Genomic DNA, 25,705 nt, shown 5'->3' on the forward strand with positions numbered 1-25,705 from the left:
ATTTCAGTTAATTGAAGAAAATAAGAAACAACATTTTGGTAAATAATTTCAATGGTACACTTTTCAGATCAGCGTACTGAGCTTAGCCTTTTTAAGTTATTACAGTATAGTCATTCTTTTCTGAAGTAGATTAGAACCTAGAAATACTAATTGAATGAGACTCACTCAAAATTCACTTAATAGTACTCAAGCGTTTCTAACCTTTGCTAGGGACCCTGGAAGGAGATCTTAGAGGCGGCTGCATTTGTGATTCTCCAGAGTAGATGCTCAGGTCCTCATTTTAGCAGGACTGGACGGCCACCTACCACAGACTCAGATTTTGAAGAATATGGGAGTGAAGTCCAAGAAGTGAGCTAGTCCAAGAAGGTTCATTAAAGAAAAAGTATTCATGCATGTATACTCATAGTTTCAATTGTAAGGAGAAGTATTAGTTTCAAATAAGGTCTTTACTAAAAATGTCTTGAGATGCTACACTGAAGCTTAGTGTATGTGGAGACCTTTTATAAATGAACAGTCATCATGATATCCTAAAATGGTAACAAGATTTATCTGGAATAGAAAAATTATAATCAGATATACAGAATGAAAAATGTTATCATCCCAGGAACACATCAACAGGAAAACATGACAAGCAAGAGGAACTGTCCTAAAAACGTGTCTTTCTCTTTCCAACGTTTAGGCAGTGTCCACACACTGTACTAGGTGCAAAAGATCTAAAAATAAATAAGATGGAGATTCTCAAAGTCTACTGGTGCAAACAGATGGGTAACAGTGAAAAGAGAATGTGCCACATGGGTTATAATAAATACAGCTGTGGACTCAGCACAGAGAGGACCAGTTTAATCTTAGGAAAGATAAGGTCATCCACAATTAAGATGACATCGTAGCTGGGTCTACAGAGGGATTAAAACTCAGCTAAGTAAAGAAAAAAGTTCCAGGCATAGAAATAGAATTAATGAAGGCCCAGGGTTGTACAAGGACCCATGTGAAATACTATGGGTGAAGGCCGGTGCCGCGGCTCACTAGGCTAATCCTCCGCCTTGCGGCGCCGGCACACCGGGTTCTAGTCCCGGTCGGAGCACCGATCCTGTCCTGGTTGCCCCTCTTCCAGGCCGGCTCTCTGCTGTGGCCAGGGAGTGCAGTGGAGGATGGCCCAAGTGCTTGGGCCCTGCACCAGCATGGGAGACCAGGAGAAGCACCTGGCTCCTGCCATCGGATCAGCGCGGTGCGCCGGCCGCAGCGCGCCTACCGCGGTGGCCATTGGAGGGTGAACCAACGGCAAAAGGAAGACCTTTCTCTCTGTCTCTCTCTCTCTCACTATCCTCTCTGCCTGTCAAAAAAAAAAAAAAAAAAAAAGAAATACTATGGGTGAAATAGGAGCACAGGTAGCATTAAGGCTAAGAGATACAGTAAAGTCAATTTGTGAAGCACCTCATACATCACCAAGTAGTTTGGATTTTAACCTATAGAAGCTCGGCAAACCCAAAAGGCTTCCATAGCCTTGGCAACTCATGACTAGAGCCTAGGGAGATTTCTGACGCCATAAACAAGAGTGGCAAATTGTTAAGTCAACAACAGGAGTCACTGTATACTTACTTCTCACATGGGATCTGTCCTTAATGTGTTGTCCAATGTGAAGTAATGCTATAACTAGTACTGAAACAGTATTTTACACTTTATGTTCTGTGTGGGTGCAAACTGATGAAATCTTTACTTAATATATACTGAATCGATCTTCTGTATATAAAGATAATTGAAAATAAATCTTGATGTGAATGGAATGGGAGAGGCAGTGGGAGATGGGAGGGGTGCGAGTGGGAGGGAAATTATGGGGGGGAAAGCCAATGTAATCCATAAACTGTACTTTGGAAATTTATATTTACTAAATAAAAGAAAAAAGAAAAAAAACCTATAGAAGCTAATAAAAATTCTCAAACAAACAGCAATGTAATAAGATTTTTGTGGAAAGTTATTCCTGGAAATAGAGTGTAACATATTGAAACAGTCCAGAGAGGAGGCTCCAGTAATAATCCAAGCAAGAAATAATGAGGGTCGAGGTTAACACAACGTCTTTGTTTTCAGATGTTCAGTAGTGTGGAAGATGAAAAAGGGAGGTAAAATTTGAAAAAGATTTCTGAGAACTGAAAGGATCTGATAATTCCCAGTTTTCTCAATCAAAAATAAGGATACTATCTTTACCTAATAATTATTAATTGAAATGAATTTGAGGGACGAGATCACATCTGGATTCGCTTTTAGAAGTCTTACGTTTGAGCCGGCGCCGCGGCTCACTAGGCTAATCCTCCGCCTTGCGGCGCCGGCACACCGGGTTCTAGTCCCGGTCAGGGCACCGATCCTGTCCCGGTTGCCCCTCTTCCAGGCCAGCTCTCTGCTGTGGCCAGGGAGTGCAGTGGAGGATGGCCCAAGTCCTTGGGCCCTGCACCAGCATGGGAGACCAGGAGAAGCACCTGGCTCCTGCCACCGGATCAGCGCGGTGCGCCGGCCGCAGCGCGCTACCGCGGCGGCCATTGGAGGGTGAACCAACGGCAAAAGGAAGACCTTTCTCTCTGTCTCTCTCTCACTGTCCACTCTGCCTGTCAAAAATAAAAAAAAAAAAAAAAAAAAAAAAAAAAGAAGTCTTACGTTTGAGGTACCCACTGACATGACATACATAGTTTTTATCTAATAATCAGCCAGAAATATCAACACCAAGTTTAGAAAAGAAGGATCAGGCCTAGCACAGACCTGGTTGATGTCATGGAAGGAAATGAGATCACCTTTAAAAGCAGCAGGAAGGAAGAAGGAACCAAAAGCAGACCCCCAGGGGACTATGAGTACAGAAAACAAATGCAGAGGAAACCAAGAAGGAATACTTGGAGAAAACTGTATGCCATAAAAAAGAGAATCCAAAAGTCACTGGCATAGGGAGCTGCAAGTGAACAGCATGACTTACAATGTCAAAGAAAGGATGACCACAGTGAAACTGCTGGATCTGGGGATGAAGAGCTCCCTGAGGACAGGATAACTGCAGCAATGCTATCAAAAGGGAATGGGCAGAAGAGAGATGGACTACGCAACATGGCAATGACTAGAACATGTTGAAGAAAAGAAAGTTTAAGCCACTCTTAAACAGCAAAAAATGAATTTACCCATCACTGAGGGAAGACTCTGTTCTTTAGCAGCACCTGTGTCAACAGTACACTGCTCCAACAGTTGAGCTTCCAATTCCCTGAAATTCAAAATAAAATGCCTAGAATTAAAATTGTGTGACTGATATTCTTCTTTCGACACTTTTCCTGTATTACAGATGATGAAGCTTTAAATAAAAATGGTTACATCCTTAAACAATGAAAATACTCCAACTTAAGAGAATGGAATGAAGAAAACTGTCCATATTATAAGTTCTCTACTCCACTGGTCACTGATCACTGAGTAGACTGATCAACATCTGTTTGTGGGACAGGTGAACAGTATGTGCTAAATCCCCAGACACTTACTTGTGAAGAGCTTTTCCTCCTAGGGGGAGTGCTCCCCAGCAATTGAGTACCGGGATGCCTTCGTATATCTACATGGTAGTCAAGGATATTACTAGTTTAGGAGCTGAGACGTGATTCCCTTGAGATTTCTCTCACCTACAGTACTGCACTGAATCAGCTTTGGTGACAAATTTTTATTTCTTATTCTTAAAAGTTACAGAAAACTCAACAAAGTCTTTTTCATATTTTTTCCAAAGAAAATACTTTAAAAATACACACCCACACACTCTCTATCTCTTCATTACTTCATTAGTTACTGCAAGGATATCTGACAAAATAGCGACTAGCTGCATGAGGATACTGAGCACTTGAACAATGACTCCTCCAAACCGATACTAAACAGACACCAATTTAGAAGACTTCATGAATAATGCGGTACTGTAGGTTTCTTACCTATTTTTATATATGTATGATTGGGATTGTTGTTCTTAAGTATGGTATTTATAAAAAGGAAAAGAAAGTATATTGGTAAGAGTATCAGCTTTCGACGGCAACCTGGCTTTCTATCTTGGGTATTTGCTCATGTAAACTTGAACCAACAGTGCATCCAACTTTGTTTTCTCATTCACATAATGAGGAAATTAATACTTACATTGCAAGATTGTTTTGAGAATTAAACACAAAGTACTTTCTACATAAAAAGTTTCAGGACCAGTGCTCTGGCATAGCGAGTAAAGCCGCAGCCTGCAGTACTGGCATCCCCATATGGGTGCCAGTTTGTGTCCTGGCTGCTCCATTTCCAATCCAACTATCTGCTATGGCCTGGAAAAGCAGTAGAACACAACCCAAGTGCTTAGGCCCCTGCACAAGGGTGGAAGACCTGCAAGAAGCTCCTGGCTTTAGATCGGCCCAGTTCCAGCCATTGCGGCAATCTGGGGAGTGAACCAACAGATGGAAGGCTTCCCTCTCTCTCTGTCTCTGCGTAATACTGCCTTTCAAATAAATATTATTTAAAAAAAAAATCTAATTTCATTCCTTAAGAGTTAATGATTCTTGATCGTCTGCCTGTATTTTTTCTATTAAACATATATACAGATCTCAAAATTGAAGTCTTACACTCACATACTTCCACCTCCTTTTCAATGAAACAATGTCTGCTGTGACAAGTTTAGAAGATGTTAACCTTTACTCCACTGAAATCTTTATAATGAAAAGGAAGGTACCAGTTTATATAGTCAGTAACTTCATTTTGGGACAATTTGAATTATCAGTAAGTTCTTTCATAGAAAGAATATAAAATCTACAGCACTTATTAAGCAAGTTATGACATGCCAGGTTCTATGCTAAGCACTTCATAACATTTCCTCACTCCACTCATACAGTTCTATAGTATGTAAAAACTATAATCCCCATTTTATAGATAAGGGAAAGTGATACCCCAAGAGATTAAGCTACTTGACCAACATCATGCAAGCAGTAAGTAGCAGAGATTTGCACTTGCTGTGTGATTCCAAAACCCAATCTCATAAACCTTACAACATCCAGCCTCTATGACAGTCTCTGGAGATTGAACATATTCACTTTTCTACACAAACTCTTCAGCTATTTGAACACTGATTTCACATTGCCATTAAGCTTTTAATTTTTCTTGATGGAATTTTAATATCTCTATTTCACCCATTACTTTCCATTATGATTTTTTTGTTAGAATTCAAATATTCCATTCAACTGCTTTGACAACCTAATTAGCGAATGTTCCTCTTGAAAACTGCACATAATATTCAGAGGTCTGCTCTTGGAGTATAAAAATTCCAATTGGGGCCGGCCGGCGCCATGGCACAGGTTAATCCTCCACCTGTGCCGGCATCCCATATGGGCGCCGGTTCCAATCCCGGTTGTTCCTCTTCCAGTCCAGCTCTATGCTGAGGCCTGGGAAAGCAGCAGAGAATGGCCCAAGTGCTTGGGTCCCTGCACCCATGTGGGAGACCAGGAGGAGGCTCCTGGCTCCTGGCTTCGGATCGGCGCAGCTCCAGCCATTGTGGCCATTTGGAGAGCGAACCAACGGAAGGAAGACCTTTCTGTCTATCTCTCTCTCACTGTCTGTAACTCTACCTCTCAAATAAATAAATAAAATTTTTTTTTTTTTTTTTTGACAGGCAGAGTTAGACAGTGAGAGAGAGACAGAGAGAAAGGTCTTCCTTTTTCCGTTGGTTCACCCCCCAAGTGGGTGTGGCCGGCACACCGTGCTGATCCGAAGCCAGGAGCCAGGTGCTTCCTCCTGGTCTCCCATGCGGGTGCAGGGCCCAAGGACCTGGGCCATCCTCCACTGCATTCTCGAGCCATAGCAGAGAGCTGGCCTGGAAGAGGAGCAACCGGGACAGAATCCGGTGCCCCAACTGGGACTAGAACCCGGAGAGCCAGCACCGCAGGCGGAGGATTAGCCTAGTGAGCCGTGACGCCAGCCATAAATAAAATCTTAAAAAAAATTCCTATCAATAATAAACTTAAGTCTTACAATGTTGTGAAATTTTTTCACAAGGTAAAATGATTCAATATAACAAAGATCACGTATAATAAGCATAATTAATTTAAAGCGGAGTTAAAAATTGCAAAATTGGCTGATTGACAAAAAGATACAGGTAACACCAAGCTTTCCCTATATCCACAATCCAGGACCATGGCAGAGTTAATTCCAAGTGTCAAAAGAGCCATTAGATGACTTGGAGCAAGCAAGACAGATGGAACCTACAAAACAAAAAAACCAAAATAACAATCAAACCAGAATGGGTATCATTAAGAATATGCCTATATCTAAATTCACAAGACTCCTTAATTTATTTACAGTATGACACTTACTCAACCATTTATGGCACTGAATTAATAATTGTAATTATTTGTATACATTTTATTTCATCAAAATATACTGTTATAAAATATTTTGTTACATTCCAAAATGACAAAAAAGAAGCCTTTTTATTCATTCTTGTTCTATCTCTTTTGGGTGGGAAATTGGAAGAGTTAAGATTCATAGACAGACACTACACCAAAAAATGAAGTAATGGTTTTACTATCAAGATAGAGAAAAAGAACTCTTGATCGTTTTTATTCACAAATTTGCAATATATAAAACACTATAAAATAGCAGTTAAAATTAAATTGAAGAACAAAACTACAAAAATCCTTATCTTTGTGGATATGTTTTCATTGACAATTTGCCAGACCTGGTAATATCCTAAATATCAGATATCCAATCAAAACACGGAAGGTCATCTTAATTAAATGGCAGACAAAATGATGTTTATATTTTTCTTATCTAAGTAGACAGACATCAGTCATATTTAAGATACTAACACAAACACAATTAAAACTCTAAGATAAGGCATAAAATCAGAGAACCTCCAATTTTACTCAGATGAGAGATGATATAACTTGTTGTTTGTGTTCTCCTTAATGCAAATCAAACTGCTAAATCTATGAGATCAGTAAGTACAGCAGGCTATACACCTGCTTTTCTGCACCTGTCTCACCTCATAAAGTCACTATGATTTTTGGAATTATTAAGAATAGATAAAAATACATTTATACATGCATAGCAGAGATTTAAAAACTTGAAATAATATTCTAGCCTATTATGAACTGTGATAATCTCAAAAAACATTCTTAGTTTTAAAATAATCTTAATCTCTTTAAAATGAAAGATATAAGTAGTAATGCTAGAATCACTTAATCTAAGAAAGACACTGTTTAATATTACATTTAAAAGGAATTTAAGGCCTGAAAAAAAAAAAAAGAATTGAAAAATTCATAACATCCCTAATTAACATGGAGGCTAGAATGACCTGGAAGAAATACATCATAAACTGTGTAACACAAACCTTTAATTTTAAAAAAGTTCCCAAAAGAAAAACCTATATTAAAATAAATAACAGAAACACTGTTAAGTAGACTTCTACAAAAGTGTTGGATGAAATGCTAATTAAACATACAAAGAAAGGAAATGTGACTAGGGCTCTGTTATATGGTTACTCAAATACACAGTACACTGTGGATGAGAAGATGAAATGAGGGCTTTTGAGTGTCTACCAAGAAACAAGACAGGAAGAAAGCCTCCCTAAAAACGAAAAGGTAAGAATTTTATTGCTTCTCTTTCTATTTCAAAAGCGACTTAATCATTTGACTTAAAAACAGGTACCTCGAAATATTTGAAAAGCACCCGAGTGAGTGTCTCTCTGAAGTGGGAGGGACATAACACCGACTCGATAACCACAACTCGACGGTCTCTGGGATTCACCAACAGATGCCTGAAAAATGAGAGTTTTGTTTTCAAAAGTAAATAAATGTTTTTATTAATTTTGGTAAGTATGTTTAAAGAAATTGCTCAACCTTAACTTAAGATGCTGTATGACAAAAAAAGACATCTTTACTTTTTTCCTCAAAAAGATGACCTTTGTGACATTTTAATACAAGACATGCCCTGGGTCAGGAACGTACTTGATCAACCTATTTATTTCAGAAAACTAAAACAACTCTGATTACTAACTTATGCTGCCACTAAAAAAATATTTTCTTCCATAGGTTACAAAAGCAATACATTGTCACAAAATTCTACATATTATAGATGATTTTCAAGTTGGGAAGTATAAGAAACTTACACTCATTTTCCAGAAACTACCACTAATGGTGGTATGCTTTTTCATTCTTGGAGATGTGTATCCATATATTCTAACAGAAATAGTCATTCCAGAGGCCAGTGTTGTGGCACATGGGTTACGATGCCACCTGCAATCTGGCAATCAATGTGAGTGCTGGTTCGAGTCCTGGATGCTCCACTTCTGATCTAGCTCCTTGCTAATGAACCTGGGAAACCAAATGGTCCAAGTACTTGGGCCCTTGTCACCCAGGTGTGACACCTGAATGAAGCTCTGGGCTTTTGGCTTCAGCCTGGTACAGAGCCAGCCCTTGCAGTCATTTGGGGAGTGAACCAGGAGATGGAAGATCTCTGTCTCTATCCCTCTCTGTAACTCTGCCTTTCATATAAAAAAATAAATAAAATTTTTTTGGAAAAAAATTTCATTCCATAGATGTTGCTCATCAACTTGCTTTTTTCACTTATCAATTTATCTAAGATATCTTTCTCTATTAAACTCTTTTTAAACAGCACCCCATATCAGAGTGCCTGTGTCTGACTCCCTGCTCCACTCCTCATTCCACCCTGAGAGGCAGCAGGTAGACGTTCAATCCCTGCCACCCACAGGGAAGACCCAGATTGTGTTCCTGGCTCCCAGCTTCAGATCTGGTTATTGTAGGCAGCTGGGAAGTCAACCAGATGGGAGATCGCTCTCTGCCTCTAAATAAAAACAAAAAACAAAAGAACTTAACCTCATATTAAAGTCTGCACAGTGTTTCACTGCACTGTGTTTCACACCTGTAATTTAACAATATTTTAATTATCAATTCTCTTAATTGGAATTTGAATTATTTTGAATATTTCCTTATGCTTGCCAATTTTCTAATTTTCAAATATATTTTTGAAGATGATGGAAATAAGTAAAAATGGCAAGAGAAGTCAATTTCTTTTTCTATCAGATATAATATAGCCAAATATCACTGTTGCCATTAGAAAAATCTGGCCGGCACCGCGGCTCAACAGGCTAATCCTCCACCTTGCGGTGCCGGCACACCGGGTTCTAGTCCCGGTTGCCCCTCTTCCAAGCCAGCTCTCTGCTGTGGCCAGGGAGTGCAGTGGAGGATGGCCCAAGTGCTTAGGCCCTGCACCTGCATGGGAGACCAGGAGAAGCACCTGGCTCCTGCCTTCGGATCAGGGCGGTGCACCGGTCGCAGCGCGCCAGCTGCAGCAGCCATTGGAGGGTGAACCAACGGCAAAAAGGAAGACCTTTCTCTCTGTCTCTCTCTCTCACTGTCCATTCTGCCTGTAAAAAAAAAAAAAAGAAAAAAGAAAAATCTATGACAAAAATTCTGATAAAGAAAAAGGACAATTGCATCTTACCTGAAATACAGTATGTGGATGAATTCCTTTAGGTAGGAATATAGTTCTTCTGTATTGATATTATATTGGACAACTTTGATAGGCTATAAAGATTAAAATTATTAATTTACATGGATAATCTCAAATTATTTATTAGTGTATTTTCTGATAACAAATTAAAAGCTATTTGTACTGAGAATCAACACAAAAATTAAATATAGCGTAATCTCTTAAAATATGAATCCTTAAGAACTGGTAATATCCAAGATGATGGAACTTTTTGGTTTGTGGAACAAAAGTGTATGTCAGTAAGAATAGAGCAGTGCCCACATGCATTTTCCCTCTTTCCGATTCATCATTTTGGCATGACTGATGATAAAAATCAGCAATGATTAAAAAGCAGGAAACGGGGCTGGCACTGTGGCATAGCAGCCACTGCGTGCAGTGTCGGCATCCCATATAGGCACTGGTTCAATTCCCGGCCGCTCCACTTCCGATCCAGCTCCCTGCTAATGCCTCCTCGAAAAGCAGTGGAAGATGGCTCAAGTGCTTTGGCCCCTGCGTCCAGGTGGGAGATCTGGTGGAAGCTCCTGGCTGCTCTATTCGGAATGCCCAGCCATGGCCATTGTGGCAACTTTGGGACTGAACCAGTGAATGGAATATCTCTTTCTCTGTTTCTCCTTGTCTGTCTCTAATTTTGCCTTTCAAGTAAAATAAATAAATCTTTTAAAAAATTTAAAAAAAAAAAGAAGAAAGAAGCATGAAAGACTTTCTCAAACACCTCAGACGTGGTTCAGTCCCTGTTAGTCACTCCCAAAGCACTGATACTTCCCCTTCTGCAACAACACCACACTTAATTACTTGTGAACTGTCCACCCTCTGGATAGATTATAAGCTCCCTGGAGACAAGAACTGTTTGTGGCTTGCTTGTGATAGATCCTTCTTTAAATGAGACAGTGCCAGGCACATAGCAGGCTGTTCACAAATAAGTGTAGATACATCACACCATGAGCACCAGTGCAGCATATGCAACACTACAAATCGTGAGTGCAAGGTCGACACGAACGCCTAACAAGGGCATCACCTGGGATCCTCGGGAGACACTCTGATGCATCATTCACAGACTTAGCTTCACTTGCTTTTTTAAAGGAATGACCATTGGCTTGGCTGATTTCTTGATGTGGCTTAAAGAAGGTTCCTCATTTGCCCTCATAGATATTTATAGAAGTATGTTTTTTAAGAACTAAAATAAGTGTTGGCAAGAATACAGAAAGGGAAGACACATGGAACTGTTTTCAAATATTTAAGTCCCAGTAAGTGTGTTTAAACAAAGGGGCCTGAGTTGTGAAATAGCAGGTTAGATCACTCCTTGTGATGCCGGCGTCCTATATGAGCAATGGTTCGAGTCTCAGCTGCTACACTTCAGATCCTGCTCCCTGCTAATGTGCCTGGGAAAGCAGCAGAGGATGTGCCAAGTACTCGGGCCCCAGACACCTATGTGGAGACTTGGACGGAATCCTGGCTCCTGGCTTCAGCCTAGCCTGGCCACAACTGTAGCAGTCATTTGAGAGGTAAACCTGCACATGGAAGATTTTTACTACCCCTCCCCCCCAATCTCCCTCTATCATTCCCTCTCTCTCTATAACTTTGCATAAAAATTTTTAAAAAATCCGGCGCCGCGGCTCAATAGGCTAATCCTCCACCTGCGGCACTGGCACCCAGGGTTCTAGTCCTGGTTAGGGTGCCAGATTCTGTCCCGGTTGCTCCTCTTCCAGTCCAGCTCTCTGCTGTGGCCCGGGAGTGCAGTGGAGGATGGCCCAAGTGCTTGGGCCCTGCACCCACATGGGACCAGGAGGAAGCACCTGGCTCCTGCCTTTGGATCAGCGTGGCGCACCAGCCGCAGCGGCCATTTGGGGGTGAACCAACAGAAAAGGAAGACCTTTCTCTCTGTCTCTCTCTCTCTCTCTCACTGTCCACTCTGCCTGTCAAAAAAAATTTAAAAAAATAAAGATTCCAAACCACACACAGGCAAATACAGGTAATCTACGTATATCTGTCTTTTCAAAATAAAGACAGAAAGGTATCAATGAGATTGTAAAAGCTCTATGTTTAGTCAGGAATCTAGTAACACAGTAATGCCAATTATTATAAAGATGACATGAAAAATTAACAGACTTGCATTGCCCTTTGAACACTAAATCATAAGTATCTACCATATTTGTTACTTGTCTGCAAATCTGTATAAAATTTTTCAATCAGTAAAATGATTCTCTAAGCATAACTAAAGATTTCTGATGTATTCTAATGCTAAATATGAATTGTGTATTAGTCTATTTTGCTATAACACACACTGCATGAGCATGTATGAATAATGCCATTAACCTTATCATTTTGGCATGACTGATGATAAAAAAAAATCAGCCCATTAGAATAATGTTAAAGTTGTATTACATCACATTAGGCAAGAGAATCCAAAATTATATAGTAGAGTTACAACCCTCATCAAGAAAAAGAAAAAAATCCTCAATTCCGTGGTCACACCATTAGGTTTACTTTCAGATCTACTTGGGCAAAGTTTAAGTGACCATTATACAAAAGGGTCCCCACCCAGACAGGATGCTTTCATGACACTTCACGGGCTCCATTTCCTCCCAGCCTGAACTAACAGTCCTACTGGCTCAGAGTTCACTTCCACTTGCACTGGTTCAGCACGTAGTGGCAAACAAAATAGCCTCCAACCACATTCAGCTGCCAGCCAAAACTACTCAAAATCTCCCAAAGTATAAATTATTATTTTTACTCTGATTACAACGGTACATAGGTTTTATATGTTCTACCCTACCTTGCCTTCCCTCATAGGCTTGTTTAGTTGTTTCATATATATATATATATTTTTTTTATTTGAAAGATAGAGTTACAGAGAGAAGTCTTCCATCCGTTAGTTTACTCCCCAGATGGCTGCAACTGCTGGAGCTGCGCCAATCTGAAGCCAGGAGCCAGAAGCTTCTTCCTGGTCTCCCACGCGGGTGCAGGGGCCCAAGGACCAGGGCCATCTTCTACTGCTTTCCCAGGCCATAGCAGAGAGCTGGATCGGAAGTGGAGCAGTCGGGACTTGAACCGGCATCTCATACTGGCATTGCAGGCAGCGGCTTTACCCACTATGCCACAGCGCCCCTAAATCAATAAATCTTTAAAAAAAGAAGTTACTCAAAATTTTTTGGATTTTGGAACTATATATATGGGGAATGAAAGCCTGAAATATTTTGAATAATAAAAGAATAAAGCATTAAGTAATTATGTCAGAATATAAAGTTTTCAAAATACAACATAACTTTATGATATGCAAAATTAAACTTCAATTTAAAGTGGATTAAAAATTTCCTCTTGCAGATACAGCCATAATTTATGTTATTTTGGTAGTCTCTGAATCAATTTCATCTGAAGTCTGTTTTGCTAATTTGTTTTAAAAATAATACCTTGGGCAGCCCGGCTCTTTTTATCACACTAGGAATTATGCATCTCGGACCAGTTTCTCCAGCAAATCCACACCTGCAGAAAATGGAAAATTGAAACACTCACCTTCTAACAATCTTTCTAAATATTTATTTAACACAGAAACAAGTTTCTCTGTATGTTAAAAAACAGTAACCACACAAAAAAAAATCAAAATATTTTTGATGCATTTAAAGGGCAAAACCAAGGCAAAACAAAACTAAGATGTCAACATTATCTATCAACATATCAAAGGAAAAATTTAAATGATCTCCAATTAGTGATAGCAAAATAAACAAGTATTATTTTAGGGCAAGCGTCACATTTTCCCCATTTTTGAATTTTAGCTGAATTTTAGGCAAGACAATTCTATAATTCTGGATACACTATGAGACTTTATCAATACACAGTTGTGTGTTGCTTAACAAGAGGGGTACACTATGAGAAATGCATCACTAGGTGATTATATCATTGTGTAAACATCATAGAGTGTGCCTAGACAAACCTAGATGGAAGAGCCTACTACACACCCGGGCTCCTAGGCTACAGACTGTTCATCATGTTCCTGTGCTGCACTGTCACATACTGGTATTTGTGTATCTAAACTTTAGGAAAGATAGGATCAAAATACTAGGTGACAGAATTTTTTAACACCATTATAATCTGATGGCACCATCACTGTGCGTGCAGTATAGATGCACCCTACTCACTGCCACCAAGCAGTGCATGACAGTAAATCATGAGTCACTCATGATTCAACATTCTAATATTATTAGTTTCCATGTTGATGTGTTACCTTCCAGTATTTTTTTTAAAGATTTATTTATTTGAAAGGCAGAGTTTCAAAGAGGCAGAGACAGAGAAAGGGAGGGAGGGAGGGAGGGAGGTTTTCCATCTGCTGGTTCACTCCCTAGATGGCCGCAACAACCAGCGCTGCGCCAATGCAAAGCCCTAGCAGAAAGCTGCATAGGAAGTGGGGCAGCTGGGACTCGAACTGATGCCCATATGGGATGCCAGCAATGCAGGCAGAGGCTTTACCCTGCTAATGTGCTTGGAGATGCAGCAGATGACGGCCTGAGTACCTGGACCCCTGACACCCATGTGAGAGACTTGGAAGGAGTTCCAGGATCCCAGCTTCAGCCTGGACCAGCACTGGCCAATGCGGCCATTTGGGGAGTGAACGAGTGGATGGAAGACCTCTCTCTTTTTCTCTCTCTCTCATCTCTCCCTGTGTAATGCTGCCTTTCAAATAAATAAGTAAATGTCACACACACACACAAAAACCCATACCTATGTACATCTTAGTTTTAATTACTTTGTGTAAACAATAAACGTCTGTCCAAACTGACATGGTCCTCACTGAGGTCCTCACTGGATGAAGCTCCAGGTTTCAGATCAGTGCAGATCCGTGCAGCTCTGGCCATAGTGGCCATTTGGGGAGTGAACCAGCAAATGAAGATTTCTCTCTCTCTGCTTCTTTCTAACTCTGCCTTTCAAATAATAAATAAACAAATCTTTGAACTCAATCCAGGGCTCCCACAATGGTGGCAGGAACCCAATTGCTTGAGTCATCACTGCTGCCTCCCAGGGCTGCATTAGCAGATTCAGTGTCAGAGCTGGAAGTGGGCATGGAACCTCACACTCAGACATGAGATGTGGGAATCTTAGCCACTGGTCAAATACCTGACCCCATTTTCAAACACTATTCTCTTTTTTGAGCATTACCAATACTTTCCACAGCTGTTTCATGTGATAAAAATGATTGCATCAGTGCCAACCTCATCCCTTCTTATCCTATCTAGCTTTTGTTATTTGACAAGAATATGATTATTGAAAGAAGATAGCAGGAAGGTGGTAAGGTGAATAAACTAAGTAGGAAAGAAGCAAGCTACTCCATGGGGTGCATCCTGGTGGGGGGGGGAGGCACCCCTTCCTAACCCAAATATCTCTCTCCACCCCATGGTCACGTTTACCAGCACCAGTGCTCCTCAAACACCCCTGGGTGGGGGCAGGCCTTTGGCACAGTGGTTAAGATGCTGCTTGGGATGCCTGCATCCCAACTGGAGGGCCTGGTTTCAAGTTCTGGCTCAGCTGACAATTCCAGCTTCCTGCTAACACACACCCTGGGAGGCAGCAGATAATGGCTCAAGTACTAGAGTCCCTGCCACCCACAGGGAAGATCTGGATTGAGTTCTGGGCTCTTGCTTTCAGACTGGCCCAGTGCTGACTATTACAAACATCTGGAGTGAACAAGGAGGCAGAAGATGTCTCTCAGCCTTTTAAATAAAATAAAAATAAACAAACAAAACCCCACCAGGATGTAGCTTTGTTTCTTTCCTACCTAGTTTATGCATCTTACCACCTTCCTGCTATCTTTCTTCAATAATCATATTCTTGTCTAACAACAGTTTGCTTACCTCTTCAGTGTACCGCCAAACTAATTATCTTGGAGTAGTAGCCTCAAATAATTCATGAAAATACTAAAATAAGACCTTTAAAATATGTAAAAACGGGCAGGTGTTTGGTTACCAGTTAAGATGCTGCATGGAATGCCTGCATCCCATATCGGAGTGCCTACTTCAAGTCCTCGCTGTGGGGCTCCCAACCCAGCTTCCTCAGAGACAGTACACCCTGCGAGGCAGCAGGTGACTGGCAAGTACCTGTGTCCCTGCCACCCTCATGGGAGACCCAGATCGAGTTCTGGGCACCTGGCTTTGACCTGGCCCAGCCCTGGCTGTTGTGAGCATCTGGGGAGTGACCCAGTGAATGGAAGAGCACGCTCGCACATGCTCTCTCTCTCTCTCTCGCTCTGCTTTCAAATAACTAAAAACAGACAACAAAACATTTTTAAGAAGAGATTCGCCTTTAAAAATAATTAATTAAAAAATATAAAATAAGGAAAAAATATAAACAAGGTAGGGGCTTGCACAGAGTAAGAGGATATCATGAGCCAATGACTGTGTAACCCAATTCCTTTTTTTTTTTTTTTTGGTAACCCGATTCTATACCTTCTAAGGCCCAACTTTTAAATAGGCTGTTTGACCACGTATTCAATAAACAGTTAATATACTCTGTTAGGCAATGCCTGGTGATATATAAATATTTTTCAAATAGCTCAACTGCAGATACACACACACACACACACGAATGCAATCCTGCCTGTCACATTCCCCTGTTGGGCCAGGACAAGGACTCCATACGTGGTCCGAGGACCCCAGTGAGGGTGTCCCGATCCTCCCAAAGTGTGCGCACGTATTTTACGCTTTGTGCACTTGTGGGTTTCTCGTGGCCATCCACCTGAGCGTTTACAAGCTCCCTGTTCAAAATGGAACACCTAACCCCAGCGCTCAGGGAAGCCAAGGGAGGGTTTCCCGAGCCTTAGCATCTACAGGCTTCCACCTCCGCGCACGCCCCGTCCCCTCATCTGCGGCCACACCTTTGGGGAGCCACAGCCCAGCACCATCCCGTACATGTTCTATGAGGGAAACCGTCCCCGAACAGGACAACACGGCTGCGCCCGGGCTCGTAGCTGTCCTCCGCGCTCGGACCACCCCCAAAGGTACGCCTGACTCCGGCCGAGGACCCCAAGCGGCGGCCAAGGCCCCCCTCCCCGTCGCTTCCTGCGCCTCTCCGCCAGTCAGACCCCCACGGCCCCCTCGGGACGCCCCGGGACTCGCCGCGCCCAAGGCGGCGGTACCACGGGGCGTCACTTGTGGGGAAGGCCCCCGGCTGCCCGCGGCCAGGCCTCCCCTCGGGCTGACGGCAGCCGGCGCCGCCGCGGCCACTCACTTGGTAAAGGCCTCGCCCAGGTCGATGACGACGGCCGTCTTCTCCCCGCCGCTGCCCAGGCCCTCGTAGAGCGGCATGTCGGCCCGCAGCGCCGAGGACGACGACCCGGGCCCTGCGCGCCGCCCTCAGCTGTCGGGGGCGCGCCCGGCTCCGGCGCCGGGGCCGAGCGACGGCGGGGGCCTCCCGCGGCCGCGCCGGGGCTGCCCCACGCTGTGCCTCACTGGACGTGGCACCCCAGGCCCGGCGGGTGCTCCCTTCTCGGGGCCCGGGCGGGCAGGAGACGCGGGCGGCCGCGGACCCGGGCCGGGAGCGGAGGGCCGAGGCGAGCAGGCGAACAGGCGCGCCGGGCGCCCCCGGCGGGGCGGGCGGCCGCTGCGGGTCCTTCCCGGCCGGCGCGCGCCTGAGGAGATGGCGGACGACGGCGGGTGTGGCCCGCGGAGGGGAGCCCCGACCCGCGAGTTGGGAGTCGTGGATTGTTGATTCGCACTCTGTCATTTAATCTTCGCAAGAAATACCAGTTATAAGCGAGTTCTCGTCTCTGGGGCCCCTAGCTCAGACATTAACTTCCCAGTGCTCCACAGCAAAGCCGGAAGGGACCTAATTCTGTGATTTCAAAACCTATACCGCTGTTGAGAGAACAGTAGTTACAGAGCTTTTTTTTTAAGATTTTATTTATTTGACAGAGTTACAGAGAGGCAGAGAGAAAGGTCTTCCTTCCGTTGGTTCACTCCCCAAATGGCTGCAATGGCTGGAGCTACACAGATCCAAAGCCAGGAGCCAGGTGCTGCTTCCTGCTCTCCCGTGCGGGTGCAGGGGCCCAAACCCTTGGGTCATCCTCTACTGCTTTCCCAGGCCACAGCAGAGAGCGGGACTAGAAGAGGAGCAACCGGGACTAGAACCGGTGCCCATATGGGATGCTGGCGCTGCAGGTGGAGGATTAACCTAGTGCGCCACGGCTCCGGCCCCACAGACAGAGCTTTGATAGTCATGCTGCTGGAAGTTATTTTCTAAATTTGTATCCAACATAGTTTCTGAAGTAGCAGCTATGAATGGATGGAACCGAGGGATCTTGTTTACTACAAAAGTATGGAAGTTGGGCCAGAATACACTAGAGATGCCATAATAGCAGTAGCCTGTTTACGTCTTTGTGTTTTCATGCTTTCTGTGCAAAAGTAAGCCCATTGCATGTATGGGTGTGGAAGAGACTGTTACAGAAGAGGGCATACGATGAAAAGTTCCAGCCATGGGGAGCATCAGCAGGAGCTGCTATCCTGGGTTGAATGGTGTTTGTCCAAAGTTCTCCATTAGGAACTTCAGAATGGTGGCCATTGATGTAATCAGGTTAAGGTGCGACCACACAGGATTCAGGTAGGCCCTGCTCTAGTGGCTGGAACCACTGGAGTTCATGGGGTAGGTTGCTGCCCTATCGCTGTGACTGCAGGAAGAGAGATGACCCCTGTTGTCTGCAGTATGTCTATCTTAGCTGCTGCGGGTGTCTGAGCCTCCTTGTAAAGAATGAGCCTTTCCATGGTGAGAGTTAAGGCTGTGCAATGCAGGAGTTTTGGCAATGTGATGTTAGTAAAATTCATGTTCGGGTCTAAATGGTCAATGATCCACCAGACAGTAACTGTTGGGGGTCAGAGGATGAAGTGATGGGAAGGGAAACTTCAAGAAGAGGGGGATGGATGAAACATTTTGCTTAATAGGGTCACAGTGTTTGAACAGGACCCCTCAGGTTCAAAATCTGTTTCTGGGGGCCCAATGTTGTGGTGCAGTAGTCCTTCCAATGCTGTTCCTTTTTTTTTTTTTTTTTTAAAGATTTACTTATTTACAGAGAGGCATAGAAAGAGAGGTCTTCCATCCGCTGGTTCACTCCCCAGATGGCTGCAACAGCCAGAGCTGCACTGAGTCAAAGCCAGGAGCCAGGAGCTTCTTCTGGGTCTTCCTCGTGAGTGTAGGGGCCCAAGGACTTGGGCCATCTTCCACTGCTTTCCCAGGCCATAGCAGAGAGCTGGATCAGAAGTGGAGCAGCTGGGTCTTGATCCGGCGCCCTTATGGGATGCTGGTACTGCAGGCAGCAGCTTTACCTGCTATGCCACAGCACCAACCCTGTTGCTCCTCTTCTAATCCAGCTTCCTGTTAATATGCCTGGGAAGGTAGTGGAACATCACTCTATTATTTAGGCCCCTGCCACTGATGTGAGAGACCCAGATGGAGTTTCTGGCTCTTGGCTTCAGCCTGGCCCAGCCTTGGCTGTTATGGCCAATGGAGGGTGAAGAAGGAAGATCTCTCTCTCTCTATAACTTTGACTTTGAAATAAATAAATCTTTTAAAAACAAATTTTAAAAACAAAATCTGTTTCTGTTGCTTCAGTCCCTAATACCTTCTTTTTTTTAATCCGTAAAATGCCCTGTTACACAGCATTTCTGAGAATCAATTAAAATTAAATTTCTGAAACTATCAAAAACTACATGAAGAATACCCTGAGCTTGCTGTGAATGCTCGCCAGCTGTGCCATGATGAGGTAGTACAAACTGAGTGGCTGGAAGCAATGGAAATTTGTTGTCACAGTTCTGGAAGCAAGAAGTCAGAAATCAAGTCGCCAGAGAGGTTGTCTGTCTGCAGGCTCTAGAAGTTCCTTCCTTGTCTCTCCCTAGCTCCTGGTGGTTGCTGGTCGTTGTTCCTGGCTTGTAGACTTACCACTGCAGTGTCTGCCACTGCCATCTGGCTTTTTCCCCTGCGCCTCTGCATTTTCACATGAGATCCTCTTCCCTGTGCTCCACATTATTTCACTTCTGTGTATATCCCAGTGTCCAGTTTTCCCTCTTACAAGAATATCAGTCATCAGAGTAGTGTCCATCTTAACCCAGTATGACATCCTAACTTGATGACATTTGCAAAGATCCCAATTCCAAATGAGGATCTCATTTTTTTTTTTTATGGAAAAACTGCTATTTATTTAAAAGAAAACTTTTTTTTTTTTTTGACAGGCAGAGTGGAAGTGAGAGAGAGAGAGACAGAGAGAAAGGTCTTCCTTTTTGCCGTTGGTTCACCCTCCAATGGCCGCTGCGGCCGGCGCATCGCGCTGCTCTGAAGCCAGGAGCCAGGTGCTTCTCCTGGTCTCCCTTGCGGGTGCAGGGCCCAAGCACTTGGGCCATCCTCCACTGCCTTCCCGGGCCATAGCAGAGAGCTGGCCTGGAAGGGGGGGCAACTGGGATAGAATCCGGCGCCCCAACTGGGACTAGAACCCAGTGTGCCGGCGCCGCAAGGCGGAGGATTAGCCTGTTAAGCCACGGCGCCAGCCAAAAGAAAACTTTTCAATACAATACGGAAATGGCAATATAATAAAGAAATGGCAATAACTGGTACATACATTAGTTCAAAATATTTTCGGGCCGGCGCTGTGGCTTAACAGGCTAATCCTCCGCCTTGCGGCGCTGGCACACCGGGTTCTAGTCCCGGTTGGGGCACCGGATTCTGTCCCGGTTGCCCCTCTTCCAGGCCAGCTCTCTGCTATGGCCCGGGTAGGCAGTGGAGGATGGCCCAAGTCCTTGGGCCCTGCACCCCATGGGAGACCAGGAGAAGCACCTGGCTCCTGGCTTCGGATCAGCGCGGTGCGCCGGCCGCGGCGGCCATTGGAGGGTGAACCAACGGCAAAAAGGAAGACCTTTCTCTCTGTCTCTCTCTCTCTCTCTCTCTCTCTCACTATCCACTCTGCCTGTCAAAAAAAAAAAAAAATATTTTCACTAAGCACCAACTAGCATCATTCTCAAATCTTTTCATGAGGAGCACCTTTATTACTAAGGACTAATACTTTTAAGTTTTTAATCAAGAAATTTAAAGCTGCCAATCAGAGTTCCTAATTAGCTTTGAGATGACCAGGTTAACCCTCTTAGAGGGTAAGCAAAAATGACTTGTAAAAGCTTTGTTTATAACTGAAGGGATTCGCTGGCTTCAGCTGGGTATCAGGGCCAAGGGCTAAACAGAGGATCTCATTTTTAAAATTAAAGATGTATTTATTTGAAAGGCAGGATGACATAAAGGGAGAGACAGAGTGAGAAAGAGATCTTCCATCCACTGGTTCACTCCCCAGATGGCCACAGTGGCTGGGGCTGGGCCAGGCTGAAGCCAGGAGCCTGTAACTTCACTTGGTCTTCCAAGTAGGTAGCAGTACTTGTGCCATCATCTGATGCTTTCCTAGATGAATTAGCAGGGAACTGGATTAGAAGTGGAGCAGCTGGGACTCAAAAAGGCCCTCTATATGGGATGTCAGCATCCTAGGTGGAGGCTTAACCAGTGTGCCACAACACTGGAATCGTGGACAAGAACTTTGGGGAGAACACTATTCAATCCAGTACACCAGCTCCATGCTGGTGTTCTCCATTGTTCTGCTCATGAACCTCTTTATTGTACCCCTCTCCAACAATCACTTCCACTCCTCATACATACACCCAGACACAGTTTTTAAAAATATTTGAGCGGCAGAGAAAGAGTGATCTCCCACCTGCTGGTTCACTTCCCAAATACCCACAATGGCTAGGACCAGAGCAGGCCGAAGTGGGGAGCTGAGAACTCAATCCAGATCTCTCCCATGGAGTAGCAGGAATCCAATCACTTGAGCCATTACTGCCTCCCAGTTGTCAGCATCAGCAGGAAGCTGGAGTCAGGAGCCAGAGGTGGGTAGTAATAGATGGAGGAACTATGGTATGGGATGAATTTGTCCCAATTGTTGGGCCAAATGCCTGCATCTGGAGCTAATGCTCATTGAGTTCTATTTGCTGGCTCTGTTTGCTATCTATAATACCGTTTATTAGGCCGGCGCCGTGACTCAATAGGCTAATCCTCTGCCTAGTGGCACTGGCACACCGGGTTCTAGTCCCGGTCAGGACGCTGGATTCTGTCCCGGTTGCCCCTCTTCCAGGCCAGCTCTCTGCTGTGGCCCGGGAGTGCAGTGGAGGATGGCTCAAGTGCTTGGGCCCTGCACCCCATGGGAGACCAGGAGAAGCACCTGGCTCCTGCCTTCGGATCAGCACGGTGCGCCAGCTGCAGCGCACCGGCCGCAGCGGCCATTGGAGGGTGAACCAACGGCAAAAGGAAGACCTTTCTCTCTGTCTCTCTCCCACTGTCCACTCTGCCTGTAAAAAAAAAAAAAAAAAAAAAAAAAAACCGTTTATTCCTCACAACAATTTTATGAGTTAAATATTATCTCCATTTTACAAATGAGGATATTGAGGCCAGGAAGGGTCAGATAATGTGCCCAAGACCTCTCAGTTGGTAAGTGGCAGAGGAAGAATTTGAATCGAGACAGTCTGTTAGTTTAATTGCAGAGCCCAAACTAAACAACATTGCATAATTATAAAGTAGTTAAGCAGTAATTCAGATGGTTATAATTTATCATAGAATTGTATAATCTTTTTTCCTTAAAAATTTATTTATTTAAGAGTTACAGAGAAGGAGAGGCAGAGGTAAAGACAGAGTGAGAGAGAGAGAGAGATCTTCCATCTGCTGGCTTACTCCCCAGATGACCACCATGGCCAGGGCTGAGCCCAGGCCAAATCCAGGAGCTTCTTCTGGGTCTCCCACACGGGTGCAGGGGACCAAAGACTTGGGCCATCTTCCATTGCTTTCCCAGGTACATTAGCAGAGAGCTGGATTGGAAGTAGAGCAGCCAGGGCTCGAACTGGCACCCATATGGCGGTGGCTTTAACTGCTACACCACAGAACCGACCGCCAATTTTGTAATCTTGGATGACAAACTAACCTAAGAAATTTTCTGAGTCTAAACTATGACCCAAAACAATAGTTTTCTGTCCATCTCTGATGAGAGTTACCTCCCCAAATGGTTCCAGTGATGAACGGGGCTCATGACTAACTGGCACCTACAAGACAGAAAATGTGTTTGTTATACAGTTAGGATTCAAACAACCAACCAAAAAGTGCAATAAGGAGAAGAATCATTTTAAAGCAGCCCGACTCTTCCAGCAGCTTGTTATGAAAGACTTGAATTTAAATTCTCGCTACTAGCTTATTTCACTCAGGCAATCTGAAATTCTCTGGATCTGTTTTTCATTGTAAAAGCACCAATAATCTGAAACAGGGTGAACCGGAATCCCCTTTCCTCTTCTTCCTTCTGTTTTTCTTCCTCCCTTCCTTCCTTCTTTCCTTCCTTCCTTCCTTCCTTCCTTCCTTCCCTCCCTCCCTCCCTCCTTCCTTCCTTCCTTTTCTTTCTCTCTCTTCTAAAATCTTTCTTTCTCTCTCTTCTTTCCTCCCTCCCTCTCTCTCTTTCTCTTTTTTATTTGACAGGCAGAGTTAGACAGTGAAAGAGAGAGAGAGAAAGGTCTTCTTTCCGTTGGCTCATCCCCCAAATGGCCGCCACGGCCGGCGCTGTGCCGATCCAAAGCCAGGAGCCAGGCGCCCCCTCCTGGTCTCCCTTGCGGATGCAGGGGCCCAAGGACTTGGGCCATCCTCCACTGACTTCCCAGGCCACAGCAGAGAGCTGGACTGGAAGAGAACCGGGCGCCCATATGGGATGCTGGCACCACAGGCGGAAGATTAAACCAAGTGAGCCACTGCACCGGCCCCTCTCTCTATCTTTCTTTCTCTTTCTCTCTTTCTCTTTTTCTGTCTTTCTCTCTTTCTGGATTTGGGGTAAGGAGAGAGAAAGAGCACTCTCTCATCTGCTGGTTCACTCCCCACGATGCCTGGGGCCAAGCTGGGCCAAAGCCGGGAGCCAGGAACACAGTTCAGGTCTCCCATGGGATTGGCAGGGACCCAAGTAGTTCAGTCATCACCTGCTCACAGACTTCACATTCGCCGGAAACTCGACTCAGGAGCAGAGCCAGTATGGAACCCAGGCCAGGCACTAGGATGTGGGACATACTCTAACCCATCTCTTCAGGCTAACAACGTGCCCACTCCTCACTTTTTTTCAAGTTAGGCATTCTCTTTTAATTATCCTTCATGATCATGATTTTTGAGACCACCGAGGGTCCATTTACCTACCTCTGGATCTCTGCTTTGTTAGCCTGCCCCATAAGCTACATGACACTGAACAGATATATGAAAAGCTCGAGGCACAGTAAGACTCAATTTCCTTGCTTCAGCTGCCATGCTTTATTTATGTGTAGGAGTGGATTTCTTTGTTTTAATTTTAAGCACTTTACATTGCTGATTCTAGTCGCTCCTATCTTGCAAATAAAAACCTAAATTGTTCCCAAAATAGGAGCTTTCTGTTAAATTTTATCTAGCTCATTTTAGTCCATCATCCCACCATCTCTATGTTATTTTAAATCCAGATTTTTTTAAAAGATTTATTTTATTTATTTGAAAGACAGGGTGATAGAGGTAGAGACAGAGAGAGAGAGAGAAGTCTTCCATCCGCTGGTTCACTCCCCAGATGGCCACAATAGTCGGAGCTGCACCCATCTGAAGCCAGGAGCCAGGAACTTCTTCTGGGTCTCCCACGTGGGTGCAGGGGCCCAAGGACTTGGGCCATCTTCCACTGCTTTCCCAGGCCATAGCATAGAGCTGGATTGGAAGATGAGCAGCTGGGATTAGAACCGGTGCCCATATGGGATGCTGGTGCTTCAGGCCAGGGCGTTAACCCACTGTGCCAAGTGCCAGCCCCTAAATCCAGATGTTTTTTGAAGACTATGATATTCAATGTATTAATTATAGTGTCACCTGTGGGTTTGAGAGGCATGCTTTTAAGATTTTTTTTCTAAAGATTTATTTATTTATTTGAAAGAGTTCCACAGAGAGAGGAGAGGCAGAGAGAGAGAATGGTCCTCCATCAGATAGTTCACTCCCTAGATGGCCGCAACAGCCAGAGCTGTGCTGATCTGAAGCCAGGAGCTTCTTCCAGGTCTCCCAAGTGGGTGCAGGGGCCCAAGGACTTGGGCCATCTTCTACTGCTATCCCAGGCCATAGCAGAGAGCTGGATCAGAAAAGGAGCAGCCAGGACTCAAACCGGCACCCATATGGGATGCCAGCGCTTCAGGCCAGGGCGTTAACCCCCTGAACCACAGTGCTAGCCTCTAAATCCAGATTTTTTTTGAAGACTATGATATTCAATGTATTAGTTATACAAACCTGCAGGTTTGAGAAGCATGCTTTTAAGATTTTCATTCTTTGAATAAACACTTGTTGATAGCCTATTGTATTCTGGGTCCAGAGATGATAAGAAGAGAAAAAATACTGCACTGGGGAGGCATGCAAAGTAATAAGGAACCACACTGGAAATATATGAGAAATGTTCAATCAGCTACCCAGAGGTCAGTTCAGGAGCTTTAGGGAGGTGTTAATTGACCCATTCTTTTTTTTTTTTTTTTTGAAAGAAGAGTTTCAGAGAGAGAGAAGGAGAGACAGAGACAGAGAGAAAGGCCGGCGCCGCGGCTCAACAGGCTAATCCTCCGCCTTGCGGCGCTGGCACCCCGGGTTCTAGTCCCGGTCGGGGCGCCAGATTTTGTCCCGGTTGCCCCTCTTCCAGGCCAGCTCTCTGCTGTGGCCAGGAAGTGCAGTGGAGGATGGCCCAAGTGCTTGGGCCCTGCACCCCATGGGAGACCAGGAGAAGCACCTGGCTCCTGCCATCGGATCAGCACGGTGCGCCGGCTGCAGCACACCGGCCACGGTGGCCATTTGAGGGTGAACCAACGACAAAAGGAAGACCTTTCTCTCTGTCTCTCTCTCTCACTGTCCACTCTGCCGGTTAAAAAAAAAAAGAGAGACAGAGAGAAAGAAGAGAGACAGAGAAAGAGAGAGATCTTCCACCTGCTAGTTCACTTCCCAAATGGCCTCAACAGCCAGGGCTGGGCCAACCTGGAGCCAGGAGCCAGGAGCCTCATCTGTGTCTCCCATGTAGATGGCAGGGGGTGCAAGCACTTGGGCCATCTTCCTTGCTTTCCCAGGCACATAAGCAGGGAGCTGGATCAGAAGTGGAGCAGCCAGGACTTGTACTGGCACC

General features: G+C 44.5%; 2 protein-coding genes across 2 annotated transcripts in view; one reads left to right on the forward strand and one right to left on the reverse strand.

Annotated features, from left to right (window-relative positions):
- The window catches only part of ACTR10 (actin related protein 10), a 31,780-nt gene extending 14,901 nt beyond the window's left edge, over window positions 1–16,879 (reverse strand). Inside the window, exons 1-7 of the mRNA XM_062205055.1 lie at window positions 16,744–16,879; window positions 12,939–13,011; window positions 9,484–9,566; window positions 7,669–7,777; window positions 6,114–6,221; window positions 3,498–3,565; window positions 3,150–3,229 (exon numbers count right to left, since the gene is read on the reverse strand). Of these exons, the coding sequence (XP_062061039.1) occupies window positions 3,150–3,229; window positions 3,498–3,565; window positions 6,114–6,221; window positions 7,669–7,777; window positions 9,484–9,566; window positions 12,939–13,011; window positions 16,744–16,820 (598 nt within the window). The 5' untranslated portion in view covers window positions 16,821–16,879. The remainder of the gene's footprint in view (window positions 1–3,149; window positions 3,230–3,497; window positions 3,566–6,113; window positions 6,222–7,668; window positions 7,778–9,483; window positions 9,567–12,938; window positions 13,012–16,743) is intronic.
- Window positions 16,430–25,705, forward strand: part of ARMH4 (armadillo like helical domain containing 4) — a 227,159-nt gene continuing 217,883 nt past the window's right edge. Inside the window, exon 1 of the mRNA XM_062205053.1 lies at window positions 16,430–16,513. The gene's annotated coding sequence lies outside the window, so the exon portion shown is untranslated. The remainder of the gene's footprint in view (window positions 16,514–25,705) is intronic.

Source organism: Lepus europaeus, chromosome 11, assembly GCF_033115175.1.
Source record: "Lepus europaeus isolate LE1 chromosome 11, mLepTim1.pri, whole genome shotgun sequence".
Taxonomy (NCBI): domain Eukaryota; kingdom Metazoa; phylum Chordata; class Mammalia; order Lagomorpha; family Leporidae; genus Lepus; species Lepus europaeus.